We start from the raw sequence: 14,215 nt of genomic DNA, 5'->3' as shown, positions 1-14,215 counted from the left end.
GCTGGGCTAGATAGACCTTTGGCCTAACCCAGTGTGGCCGTTCTTATGAAGTTAAAAAAGCATACATGTGTGTGTGTGTTGGGAAGGTGGGGGGTTAAATGTCAGTGTCCTGGTTCCTAGTCTCCAATCGGGTTCTCTTTGCTGTTGTGAAGTGCTGTAGGAGCCTGGAACTGCAGAAGAGAATAGATGCTGGAGCAAACCTTTTGAGAAGGCTGGGAAAGTAAAAATGACCCTGTTAGCGATCCCAGAAGAATTTCAGAGCCCAACCTCTGCTACCCAACAATTTGAAGAAAGTGGTGATAGGGTTTAAAAATCTGAATTCTTGGTGCTTACCCCAGACCTCCCCCCCCCCCCCCACCAACTGCATCTTCAGTGGGAAAAGAGGCACACCTTGCCCTTTGAGAATAGACAGGACTCTCCTGGGATGAGCAGAACCAACCACAGATGACTCACAGTGTTAAAAACCCAGTAGTTTATTTCAAAGTATAAATTTCAGGCTTTTTGGACAAAACCCCATTACAGTTAACACTTATACACACACTAATCTACAATACATACAAAAAATGGGGAGAGCTTGCAAGTGCCCAGTTTAAATTGGACATTAGATAGGTCCTACATTATCTTTATTTACATGTTCAGCTGCGAAAGAAAAATCATGTTGTGAGTCTCCTACAAAGGATATTGTACATGTGTGTATTTTAATGGCTGATAAATTACTAAAGCCAAACTAGACCCCCAGATGCCTACGCAGTTACTTTATTTACAGATATAACCCATTAAATCCAGACGGCTCTTTAAATATTTTTTTAAAAAAAGAATGCTCAGGCTGCACAATAAAATGAGAAACAATCAGTTTTAATAGATTGATTAGATCTGAAGATGAAAAAATAAAAAAAAATAATTCATTTGCATTCTCCATCTATTCCTATGTTTCATGCTCCCCACCAGAAGCTGGTTGAAGGGGATCTTGGTTGCAGGACTGGTTAGACTAGCAGCCTAGCTTGAACTCCGCTGAACTGCCAATACTTTTGTACTTGGTGCCCACCCCTACCCAAAAAGAAAAGCCAAATTAAAAAAATATATATTTAATATATCAAGCCTTTATTTTAAAAATCTGGATAGATTTTGTTGTTGACTAAATGAAAATACTACAAAGTTTGTCAGAAGGCAGAATCACAGCTTAGTTTTATACAGTGTTTGCAGTACTGTAATACTGGGACGCTGCTCTTCAGGGAACAAGAACAAAACGATGTCGTTTTGGCCTGTCCTTTCATGTAATAGGATTTCTGGTTCATTAGACACTTTAGGCAAACCGCATAAGAGAACTGACCAGGTTTGTTGCAGTACGGTACTGTGCTCAGATCCTAGCAATTCTAGAATTATTGGGCCCAATCTTGCTCCCCATGAAGGTTTTGCTATTGTTTTCAAAGGATGCAGGATCAGGCCCTTCATGTGTAAAGGTGAAGACAGCACAGGTATTGCCACCTTCCCACCCCATGCTAAAAATTCAAGTCAGGATGGGCAACTGTCTCAGTGCTAGTGCTAGATAATCTCTAAAACTCACTCAGACATGGATGGTGGTGTAAATAGTTTGGTGTAGCAGGTTTTTAATATCAATTGCTACTCAGGGGAAGCTGATCAGAGCATTTAAATATTTAACACATGCTTGACTACAGGCATAAAGAGAATTGTACAGCTATTGTACCCTGCAATTTCCACAGGCTGCTAGTGCAGGTACAACGATGCACAGACACACATTGTGCCTGCAGGTTACAAATCAACACGTTTTAGGTCTTAGTTGCCTGAATTTGATAAAGCTTCTCAACATAAGCTGAGAAAAGAAGTGGGGGACAGGCAGGTCAGTGGGGCTGTGGCAGAGGGAAATTCAATGGAAATTAACAGCATTTTGCCAGCAGCACCCCACTTGTGTACAGAAAGGAAACCAATCTCATTTCTCTCCCAACCAGAAATTGAATTAAATTACACTACTCATAACCTGGAAATCAGATCCCAAGAACTACATACAAGAAAAGAACACGTCAGAAATGAAGGTGGGAAAAACAGAGCTAAAGATACAGTACTGTATTTCTTAAAACTTGGAGAACAAGCTCCATCTTTGTATTGTTATATACACAGTGGCAAGAGCAAAAACCATAAGCAAGGAGCAGCCATACACTATAGTACTGAGAACATGGCAGGGGGGGGAAAAAACTCTGACAAAGTGCAAAACAGAGATTAAAAACAGCCCCGCCCCTTAATGTCACTTAGATATTTTAGTACATTTAAAAACAAGTGTTGAGGCTTCCAACAATCCTAACTGGGACAAACACTTCCACAGAGAGCTCCATCCTAAAAACGCACTTCATTTACAGTCCTGTACTAAGCAGTCCAGCAACTATTTTTTGTAATACTCTGAAAGAAGGTATTTTGCAGTGTAACCAGTTATTCCAGAATGTCTGTTACAAGCAGAGGTTTTAAAACAGTTTTATTGCTACTATGGGCGAACAAAAAAGAAACACAAGTAGCCACAACAGGGTAATGTAGGGGGCCACAGCGTGACTTCCAGCTGAGGAGCTCCGCACAGCTCCTATTGGCTAACATAACAGAGATAATGCCCATTGCAGAGAGCAATTCTATTCTGAAAGTGACACTGTAAAATGGCATAATGAGGTCTCCTATTTACTGTCTCTGATTTCCAGATCTTTGATACCTGACTACGTTTGGAGGCTTCCACGTCAAACTATGGTCCTGCTGATTAACACATTGTCACCACCAATTAAAGTTTCAGCAGTTGCAATTTATTAACATCTCTTTGGGTGAAGCAGAATCATTCTCCCACAGTTGTGTTGACTCCACAGAACAAGCGGAAACTTTTTAGTCGCCCATATGGCTAAAACACATCAATGACTACTACACAGACTGGGAGCAGATCTGCTGAGCAGGTCACTTATTACAGTCACTTTTCAGACTAGAACCACATCTAAAGCCAATTCACCCAGTTCTGCTGCTTCCCACAGTTCCCTTCAGGGCCACTAAATCAGCTTGAGATTTAAAGAATTATTCTTGGCTGCATTTCCGTCTTCCTTTGTTTAAGCACCCAGTCCAGCTAAAAACAGGTTGCACAAAATCTCCAACAAACACAATGCTAGGACATTCCTGATAACCACCATTTCCATCAGATGAAAGGAATGGGAAGTCAGCCAAGGGGACCTCTCTCCAGCAAGACAGGGCCCATAACAGTCAAGAACCGAATGAGGGCAAAACACATATTACAGACATGCTCACATGTGAATGGTGTGGACTGGAGTCACAATGGAGAGGATGTTAAACAAGCAGCATCCATCCTAGGGTGTGGGTCCTCTCCTGCCCCGTTTTAAACTACAATCTCTCTTTGCACTGAAATGTCCTCCATCTTCCTTTGGTACTGCTCCAGACAGCTTATTAAAAGTAGTCTAAGGAGAACTAAATATGTCTAAATGGCCCTAAGATAGTCACTGTAAAAAGACAGTTGGCACATTAAGATCCAACTTTATATAAATAGCCTAAAACATACAATTAAGCAGGTCTTATCCTTGAAGGTGGCAGACAGAACAGTGGTTAAAATCCAGAAAATGTCAAAGCATTATTGATTATTCGCACCAGGGAAATGGAGGTGGCTGTTATTCAGTGGAGGGGTAAATACTGTGGAAAAAATGAACAGGTGTGAACCTTCTCTTGGGATACTTGAATTCCTAAACATTTATTCACTGAGATCAGTGATATTCCTGACTACAGCTGCTAACACAAAAGATAAAACAGAAATTCCACAAGAGAGAATGCTTCTTGTTCATCTGAAAGTAATGAAAATCCCAGCAATAGGAAGAAGTGATGGGCATGCGAGAGCATAAATGTTACATACAAAAGGATGGGGGTCCCTATAGGGGGCTTTACAATACAGTGTTATTTTACCGACACAAGTTCTTTATAGGAACAAAATAAAGAACCCACACTCCCAAAACACATTTTATGAGCATGTTCTGGCATTTAGACTTTCCAACCTCATTTTATAGTTTAAAATCCAGTAGTTTCAAGAGACAAGAGAGCAAAAAGGCTTCTACTGTGGCTGGGCTATCCTTACCCAGTGAAATGGGTAACGGACGGCTCCTTTCCCTGCCCAGGAAGTTGTTTGACTCTGCTGGGCAGGAAAGATGACAAACCAGCTTTATTCTTCTGCAAGATGGCAAGGTAGAATCTTATCTGCCACATGTGTGTGTAGATCTGTGGGTCTGTTCAAATCAAGCCACAACAAATGCCTGGTGGAAAAGCAGCTTTCCTTTTGACTCCATTCATAAGCATCGTGAAAGGCCCTATTGAAGTCTGCAATTGCTCTACAACTTTTGGGCCAATGGATGAAATAAGTTTTTCAAAACTGTGTTCTGGATTTGGTTGTTTATCCAGTGGAGACAGACTAGGGGCTGGGAGAAGAGATGGGGATGGGGAACCAACATTATCTTGATACCTTTTTGTATTAATACAGTATCCAAAGCATGTGGGATGAAATGGAAGACTTTCAGTGCCACACAGATTTCCTTTGGCCAATCTAGCATTCAGCCTTCCCAGGAGAACAGTGAAGGGTGCTGATGCAGAATACTGTCTGTATAACTTACTAACCATCTTCATGGGATAAAACCAGCCACTCAAGAACTGTCTGTTGCGTTGAATGATATCACAGGTGTGAATGAACCCAGAGATACCAGTGCTATACTTTCTGGGGTCTGTCAGAATGGAGCAATTGTATTGGGGCCAGGAAGAGGAGCAGCAACAGGAGGCTAAAAGGGTGAAGAAAAAAAAATACCACACCTAACCAACACAACAGAGATCTGGCTACATTTATTTCTGAAATTACTCTTTAAGGCACAAAATAAATTTAAAAAAACAGGGCTGGAAGTATGAGGAGGGGGCAGAGAATTATCTGAGCTACAAAGAGAAAATGTGAATGAAGTCTCTACAAACCAGTTTCAGACCTGATTTGATAATACTCCCAGATTCTAACCGGGAGGTGGGGAGTGGAGAGTAGTGGGGGTTTTCTTGCACCACCTCCAGATTTATGCACACCCCTCCTGCATTGGACAGACTCAAGATTTCTTTCCCTCTGGAGAGTGGATTTGTTTATAAGATGAAACCAAACTACTCAAGCTTCCAGTTCAAAAGAAGTCAGACCCAGAATCCTTTCCCCTCACAACCTTCTTACTGAGTTGTAGGGAGCAAGTGAGTCTGTTCCTGTCCTCATGTTAGCGCCATTGTAACTGTTCAGCACGTCATAGACGAGTTGTGTTTGCTTCGGGCAAACTGTGCAATGTATGATCCTGTTCCCAGTCTGAAGCAGAATCCCAGCTGTCCAGAATCCCCTTGGATAAAGGGTAGGTATCTCTGAAAGAAGCAGCCATAGGGGAAGAGGAACATTTAGATTTCAAATTCCCAAGGCTTGAGCTGTCCAGAAAAATAAGTTCTCTTGCTGCAGGCTGAGAATTAAATTTTGCTTTGGGTTCTCAATAGATGTAGTGTATCACACAGGGCTGTCCAAAATAATCCTAAAGAGAGTGAATTGAACAGTGAATTTCATGTATGGGATGAAAATCCCAAACTGGAGTCACTCTTGATAGTGGGAAAGTTTTAATGGCTCCAAAGGTCTCTGGTTTAACTGCTCTGGGAAGAGATCACATCTGTGGACTGGGGGTCACAGAAAGGTCCAAAGCGTCCATAAATATCCTTAGCCCGAACTGCAAAGTAATATTTGCTGCCAGATACAAACTGCGTGAGAGTGCATGCCATAGGCAACGGGAGGGCCTTTACCTCCCCAATCTTCTTCCACTGGGAAGGCATGGTGGCACTCGGGTCTTCATGGTAAGCATACAGATGGTAACTGTCCACGCTGGCACAGCTCCGGTCCACTTCCATGACACTCCATGACAGTACAATACCATTCTGGCTCTGCACTCGTGCCAGCTTCAGCTGTGGCTTCTGAGGCAGGGAGGTGCTGGCAGCTTCAGGGGGCAGGCGTGGTGGTTGTGGGGCCTCTGGCAGTGGTGCTGGGTGCACAGGACGTGGCGGCTCCTAAGGGACATACAAGGGATAAGAGAAAAGGTCACAGTCTGTAATGAGGGCAGAAGGATGCACACATCACTGCTTCCAACACAGATGCATTCTGAAGGCCTGACCCAACACACCAATTGAAGTCAATAGAAAGGCACCTATTGACTTCAACAGGCATTGGATCAGCTAATAACTATCAAACCAGAAGAGCTTGAAGGTCTCGTGTTTCAAGGCAGGTAAGGCCTGGGAGGATCTGAACACAAGGCCCTCTCTTACCAATGGAGCTGTATTTGAAGTTCAAACCAGTGACTGTTCAAAAAAAGGTATCTGAGAATTACCCTTTTATTTACCCATTGCCTTTCTCCCCGGGGTAAGATGGGTGAGTTTAATGGTCTCACTCAAGGCAGCTTGAGTTCCCAACAGCAGGGAAGGTTTCCAAATAAAACTACAGACCTGTTTTCACTGGAACTGTGTGTGTGTGAGAGAGAGAAAAAACAAATATACATACATTTCTGGCCACATTATGGAGTTAATTAAGATGAGTTCAGAACTGGACTATAGAGTCCTGCCACACACTACATGTCACAAACCTTACAGTGTGAAATTTCACACTGGGCTAGTTTTTATGCACTTTCAATTTGCTATACAGTTTTTGTTTGATTTCTTTTAATAAATTTTGAGCAGGGAGCGTTTGAAGTTGAATGGTGTCTGGAGTTCGAGCCTGGCAATCAGACTCGTTGTGTGGAGGGATATCATTAACAGCTGCTATTCCCAGAACTCCATGGACAGAGGTGATGCTGATGTGTAACAAGACATGTTTGATTCCAACTCTACTAAACAATAAAATGATAAAAAATAAACCCAGTGGCCCAGGCTCTCTGCTGGTGTAAACTGACACAGTTCCATTTATTTTAATGGAGCTGTCCCCGACTTATCCCAAGCAGTCAATCTGACCCAGCGTCAGCTATTATGGAAAAGACAAATCACTCAGAAGGGGTTAAATTCAGCATTACAAAGAATGGAAAACCCAAACCGGTGCTGACCCTGTTATTTTCAAAACAGCCCTGAGTAAGGAGTGGATCACATTGTGTCCATATACAACAACCACCAACAGCGTAAGCGTAAGATAAGAACAATCCTCACTTAGCACCCTGCACCCAGACACAAACACCACTAATAATTGTGCTGAGAAACTGCAGGAGCCAGAGCCCTCTCATCCCCAGGTGATCATCTTTGGCACAAGAAATGACTCGCAGGCAGAACAGTGCAGAGGAATGTTAATTATTTTGAGAAATTGTCCATGATTTCCATTGTAGCTATCCCTATTTGCAGCTGAGCTCACAGACCGTATTCCTTCACCCCTTGAAGACTTGAGCTCTTTGACCTAGCACATTTTCTCAGCATACCCTGATCCCAGGAGGGCCCTGGCACACATCTAGTATTAAAGTGCAGCAATTCTCAAACTGCTATGTAGGCCACTGGGGCTTTGTGGCACACTTGCTGATGGTGAGCTGGCAGATCACATGGGTCTAACTCTCCTTGTTTCATGCTGCTAAATCACAGTAAATCCTAGGATTTCTTTTCCATGTAAGCAATTGCTCTAGTTGTGGCAGCTTTGTGAATGAAATGGGAGGAGTCCACAAGGCCTCGAGTAACATGTGGTCCACATTATGAAATATTTTGAAAACCCTTTATCTTGAGACAAACCTGTGAATAGTGACACAAATGTGGTGGCACTTTGAAGCAACGGATAACTCTACTTACAGCATGCACCTGTGGTGGCCGGTGATGCACTGTGAGTTGAGGGCCTCCAGATCCAAGGGTTAGCCCGTTGTTCACAACATAGGCAGTCGTTTGAGGCATTCGCACTGTCAAACCTACAAAGACACCAGGGGGAGAGAAGAGGTACAATCAGGACCCTGAGTAGTCAATACTTTGGGCCAGCTGATCAGAATGCCAGAGGACTGACTCTTTAGGAAAGCTAAGTAAGTATTTTTTATGAAACTGCTCCTCAGACAGCTGGAAAAGGCTAGATGGGAAGGAGACACAAACAGAGCTGCTTCTCTCCGCCAAGTTTGCTATTTCATAGCACAACGCAATATATCTTGAAATACAATCAGACATGTTGATATAATTTGACCTTTCACCCTATCCCCATAAACTACAAATAATCTCAGGGAATATCCTAAATGGCTTAGTTCTATTCAGAAAGAAAGAAGTCAAACCCTGGGGTGTAAAGTTTAGTTTCCCTTGATTGGAATGTGACTTTGGAAAGAAAATAAGTAGGCATATTACTTGGTTGAGATGGAAATCAGAGACTACCTTCAGCAACAACTTTGGGTGAGGTCTCAATGTTACTCTATGTTTAAGAGAAACAGTGAATGCAGATTCTGCCATTAGAGCTCCTATGCTTCTGGCAGATGTTATTTCTACTAAAAAGGCTGTTTTAAAGTAAACCTGGAGCAGGGAACACGTAGCTCAAATGTGGATCCATTAACCCAGGGGTCAGCAACCTTTCAGAAGTGGTGTGCCGAATCTTTATTTAGTCACTCTAATTTAAGGTTTCACGTGCTGGTAATACATTTTAACATTTTTAAGAAGGTCTCTCTATAAGTCTATATATAATATAATGAAACTACTGTTGTATATAAAGTAAACAAGGTTTTCAAAATGTTTAAGAAGCTTCATTTAAAATTAAATTAAAATGCTGATCTTAAGCCGCCGACTTGCTCAGCCCGCTGCCAGCCTAGGGTTCCGTTCACCTAGGCCGGCAGCGGGCTGAGTGGGGCCGGCGGCTGGGACCCCAGCTGACAAGGGGCCGGCAGCCTAAACCCCGGGCTGGCGGTTGGGACCCCAGACCGGCAGCGGGCTGAGCGGGGCCGGGAGCCCAGACCGGCAGTGGGCCGAGCGGCTCAGCCCGCTGCCAGTCTGGGGTTCTGTCTGCTGGCTCCTGCCAGCCAGGGTCCTGGCTGCCGGTCTGGGATTCTGGCTGCCGGCCCCTTGCCAGCTGGGGGGTGCAGGAGTCAGGGGTCAGGGCTGGGTCGGGCAGGATTTTTAATGGCACACTGCTGCCTGCCAGGGTCCAGCTCAACCAAGTGGGACCCCGGCAGGCAGCAGCGTGCCATTAAAAATCGGCACGCGTGCCATAGGTTGCCGACCCCTGCATTAACCCATCAGTACAATGTAGACATAACAAGGAGGGGGGAGATTCTCTGACTGGGGATATACTCTCAGAACACCTGTGATGCTGGCAAACAAGGTGTTAACTCATGCCAAGATCCCCATGCCTCAATTGAATATTGACAAATACATAGCTGGAATCCGTCTGGCTCACCTGTGTGTTAGTATTCTTAAAATAGGTATTAGAATTCTAAGAATGTGTGTAGTATTTAGACTTTATTGAATGCTTATGAGTTGATGCATGCACTAATCTCATTTCTGTATCCCATATTGTATGGTAATATTTAAGCATTTGCATGGTAAACCTTTGTAACTGTGTAAAACACAAGACAGGAGAGAGACATTAACTAATATGAAATGCTCATCTCCAACAGAAGATGTTATATCCTGCCCAACAAGGAAGGCCCATTGACATCAACGGACTAGAGTGGAACGTTAAAGAGGACAAAAAGCTTTGTTGTTTACTCTCACCCTACCAAGAAGATAGGAGGAGTTCATTTAGTAGACTTATCAGCGGAGTTTGTGGCTTAGAACAGACGGTGGGAAGGGAATAAAAACCCTTAACAAGGAGGAAGTGTATCTCATTGCTGATTGGATTCTGGGGGCAAGGTTTATAGGCATAAGCATGGGATCCCCAGCTGCTCAGCCCTAAAGGACATACGCAGGTTGCTTATTTTAGAAGCTTCTATTATCTTTTGACGCTTAAGATTGTAACTTATTTATGTATGTATGTTTACCTGCTTTAATCTTGTAAATTACTCATTTCCTTTTCCTAATAATAAATCTGTATATAGTTTATTATAGGATTCGCTACAAGTGTCTTTGGTGTGAGATTTAAGGTGCAACTGTCCTGGGGTAAGTGACTGGTCCTTTGAGTCTGGAAGTAACATGAATATTGCTGTGATTTGTGGTGTAAGAGACCATCTACCACAAAGGTAGGCTTGCTTAGGTGACAGTATAGATTGGAGTACCCAAGGGGACTCTCTATGACTTCATAGTTAGGCTGTTACAGTGCACCATTGAGAGGGAACTGAAGGCAATTCGCCCGGTTGGCCCTATATAGCCTCAGTATGGGGCATAAGGCAGTATAGGGCAGGGCGCATTCACAGGCCTAACGGACATTGCTACTGAAAATCTCTAATCAAAGGCACATAGGGTGCACGTACACCAGAAGTGGAGCACCCATAGGGATGATACTCAAAGAACCAGAGCTTGTGAATGAAGGTGTTCAATTGTCTCAGGACCAAAATAGGGCACCAGCCCCCTTCCTTTTTGGAAATCAAAGTAATGGGAGTAAAACCTCTCTCTCCCCTATATTACTGAGGTACTTCTTCCACTGCTTCCAGATTTAGAAGCGATTGCACCTCTGATGTAGCATGCTCTTGGGAGAGGGGTCCCTTAAAAGGGGTGAGGAAGGTGGGTGGGTGTTGGGGAGACTCTGGAATTGGACAGAATAGCCCACCTCTGATTTACAGGACCTTAGGGATGGTGTTCCAGAGCTCACAAAAATGAAATAAACTGTTCTCATATGGAGGGGATATAATAAGAAAATGCAAAGAAGTTGTATGCCACTCCTGACCAAAGAGTCAAACATTCTGCCGTTATGATGTTGAAGCTGGTGAGAAGATAGCAGATGATTTCCTCCTCTGAAACTTCTGGCACTTCTTAGGTGGTTCAGGTTGTCTCTACTGGGTATAAAATGATTGTCTTTGCTGTGGTTCACACTTAAAGTGTTTTCGCATTTATACAGGAATGAAGGTTACTTACCTGTAATGGGAAGTTCTTGGAGACATATGGTCTCTACCTGTTTTCCACATGGGGGTACGCATGCATGCCCTGTACCAGAGTCTGGAGTTCTTAATAAGCAGTGCCCATTGACTCACACATGTGCAGTTGACGTCCTCATGCTCCAGACCGAGGGTGTAAGGGCAGTGCGGGCCAACATCTGCCTTTCCAATGATTTCTTTTACCACAAATCCAATAAGATCTGAAGCAGAGGGGAAGAAGTGCAGGTAGTGGAATACAGATAAGAGACCACACATCGTGAAAGACTTCCAGTTACCAGATAAGTAACCTCCATTTCTTGAGTGCTGGTCCCTATGTGGATGACTGATCAGCAATATTCAGACTGTAGGGGGCGATGCAAGGATGCAGTCAGTAAAGATGCTCAAAGAACTTCAGTCCCCACAGCTGGATCCGCAGTGGAGGCTTGAATTAGTGTGTAATGTTTTATGAATGTGTGACTGGAACTCTAGGGAGCAGCTCTACATATGCCCACTATCGGTACCTCCTGTAAAAATGCTGTGGAAGTAGCTTGTACTATTATGGAGTTTGCCCTAACCCCTTGTGGGGCACATACACACACTTATTAGTAGCACATGATAATGCAATCAGAAATAAATTTAGAGGTTCTCAGAAGATCCTGTTTGTCCTCGTGACCTTTCTGCTATAGTGACAAATAGTCTTGGTGATTTTCTAATTAGTTTGGTCCTTTGCAGGTAGAATGCCAGGGCACATCTGACATCCAGGAAATTAGAACTTTTCTCATCAACAGAAGCATGGAGTTTTGGCAAGAAAAGAGGTAAGCAGATAGGTTGGTTGACATGGAATTCAGAAATTACTTTAGAGAGGAATTTAGGATGAAGGTGAAGGGAGACCTTCTCTTTATGAAACATGGTATATCTGGTGGATCAACCAAGAGTGCTCCCACCTTGCTCACCCTTCTAGTATAACAGCAACTAAAAATGCAATCTTCAGGGAAAAGGTGGGACATACAGCATGTGGCCAAAGGTTCAAACGGTGGTCTGGTAAGTATTGACAAGATGAGATTGAGGTCCCATTGAGGCGTAGGCTTGATCAATGGCAGAAAGGTCCTGACTAGGAATTTAACTGTTGCTGGGCGAGTGAAAACGGAACACCTGTTCAGTGGAGGAAGGCAGGCACTGATCGCTGCAAGATGAACCTGCTGTGAGCTAACAGAAAGACCTGAGTTCTTCAATGACAGGACATAATCTAAAATGACTGGGCTATCTGCAGATTCTGAGGAAGAGTGATTGTGCTGTGCCCAGGCAGAGAAGCATCTCCCTTTAGCTAGATAACAGTTGCTGGGTGAATCTTTCCTACGCTGAGTAAGAGTGACTTGGACAGCTCCCAAACACAATTGTTCTAGTTCTGATGCTCATTCAAAAACCAGGCAGTGAGGTGAAGTGGGTCTGGACTGGGGTATCTGATTTTGCAGTCTTCCTGAGTTACAAAATCTGGGAAGGGACAGATCCTGATAGGAGGATGGGCTGACAGTCTCGGAAGTTTCAGTAACCAAAAGGGTCTAGGATGTGGTAGCAGAGAAATAGGAGGAAAGACATATCTGAGTTGGTCTGTATACCAACAGGAGAGCGTCGCCCTGGGAGTTGTGACCCATAGCTACCCTGGAGTAGTACAGGGGAAGTTTCCTGTTTGCGATGTGAAGAGATCCCATTGAGGTGTCCCCCACTGAATAAATATCTTGCTCAGGACAGAGTTGTGTATTTCCACTCATGGTCTGCAGAGAAGTTTCTGCTGAGTTTGTCTGCTAGAGAACTCTGAACACCTAATAGTATGTGGCTAGGATAGTGATGTGATTTCTGATGCACTAATTCCAGGCAGAGGGGAAGGGATCTTGCTCCTGTCAAACATACAGCTAAGGGTAGCATAAAATCCCTCCTTTACATGTAAGGGGTTAAGAAGCTCAAATAACCTGGTTGGCACCTGACCAAAAGGACCAATAAGGGAAGAAGATACTTTCAAATCTGTGGGGGGAGATTTTGTTTGTGCTCTCTTTGTTGTTCTCTCCGGAACAGAGAGGGACCAGGGCAGGAAAAGCCATCTCCTAAAACCCTGCCTGAAATAAGCATCCAAGATGACAAAAATTGTAAGTAATAGCAAGGAAATGCGTTATCTTTTATTTTAGCTTGTGAATTTTCCTTATGCTAAGAGAGAGGTTTATTCCTGTTTTTTGTAACTTTGAAGTTTTGCCTAGAGGGGAATCCTCTGTGTTTTAAATCTTATTAACCTGTAAAATTACCTTCCATCCTGATTTTACAGAGGTGCTTCTTTTACTTTTTTTCTTTATAATAAAGTTCTGCTTTTAAGAAGCAGATTGGTTTTTAGTGTCCTAAAAACCCAAGGGTCTGGTCTCTGCTCACCTTGTTTACCTATTTGGTTGGTATATTATTCTCAAGTCTCCCCAGGAAAGGGGGTGAAGAGGCTTGGGGGGATATTTTGGGGAAACAAAAACTCCAAGTGGTCCTTTTCCTGAATCTTTGTCTAACTCACTTGGTGGTGGCAGCAATACCGTCCAAGGACAAGGAAGAATTTGTGCCTTGGAGAAGTTTTTAACCTAAGCTGGTAGAAATAAGCTTAGGGGGTCTTTCATGCTGGTCCCACATCTGTACCCCAGAGTTCAGAATGGGGAGAGAACCCTGACAGCTCCACTCTGCTTGTTTTACATAAGACCGTGATGATGTTGGCTGACACTATTTGGATATGCTGTGAATGTATGAGTGGGAGAAAGGCTTCACAGGCCAGGCAGACTGCTCTCATTTTGATCAGATTGATGTGCAGCCTGGCCTTCTAGGGGGTGTCCACATACCCTGGTATGGTTGGTTCAGGTGAATGCCCCATCCTAGAAGAGATGGGTCGGTCATGATGGTGGCACGGAGTGTGGGAGTCATGAAGGGGATTCCCATTTGCACTCATTCCGGGTTCGACCACCATGTGAAAGAAGAGATGATGCTGGCAGGAACAGTCTCTGGTGTTCATGTGATCCATGTCTGGTGAATAGATGAACCGGAGCCAGGCCTGCAGGCAGCGTAGATAAAGTCTGGAGAATGGTGTCACACAATACACAAGGAGATGTGGCCTAGTAAGGAAAGGCATACTTTGACTGTAGTTTTTGGTTTGCAAGTAACCTGTGTTATCAGATTGC

General features: G+C 43.7%; 1 protein-coding gene across 6 annotated transcripts in view; it reads right to left on the bottom strand.

Annotated features, from left to right (window-relative positions):
• Positions 1-457: 457 nt before the first annotated feature.
• The window catches only part of ATF7IP (activating transcription factor 7 interacting protein), a 166,436-nt gene continuing 152,678 nt past the window's right edge, over positions 458-14,215 (bottom strand). For all 6 annotated transcript variants that reach the window (XM_008174177.4, XM_065562378.1, XM_005308902.5 and 3 more), the window contains 2 exons: positions 7,837-7,949; positions 458-6,093 (listed from right to left, as the gene is read on the bottom strand). In XM_008174177.4, the coding sequence (XP_008172399.1) occupies positions 5,677-6,093; positions 7,837-7,949 (530 nt within the window). In that variant the 3' untranslated portion in view covers positions 458-5,676. The remainder of the gene's footprint in view (positions 6,094-7,836; positions 7,950-14,215) is intronic.

This window comes from Chrysemys picta, chromosome 1, assembly GCF_011386835.1.
Source record: "Chrysemys picta bellii isolate R12L10 chromosome 1, ASM1138683v2, whole genome shotgun sequence".
Classification (NCBI taxonomy): domain Eukaryota; kingdom Metazoa; phylum Chordata; order Testudines; family Emydidae; genus Chrysemys; species Chrysemys picta.
The sequence above is the reverse complement of the archived record's forward strand: the minus strand, read 5'-3'. Positions and strand labels throughout refer to the sequence as shown.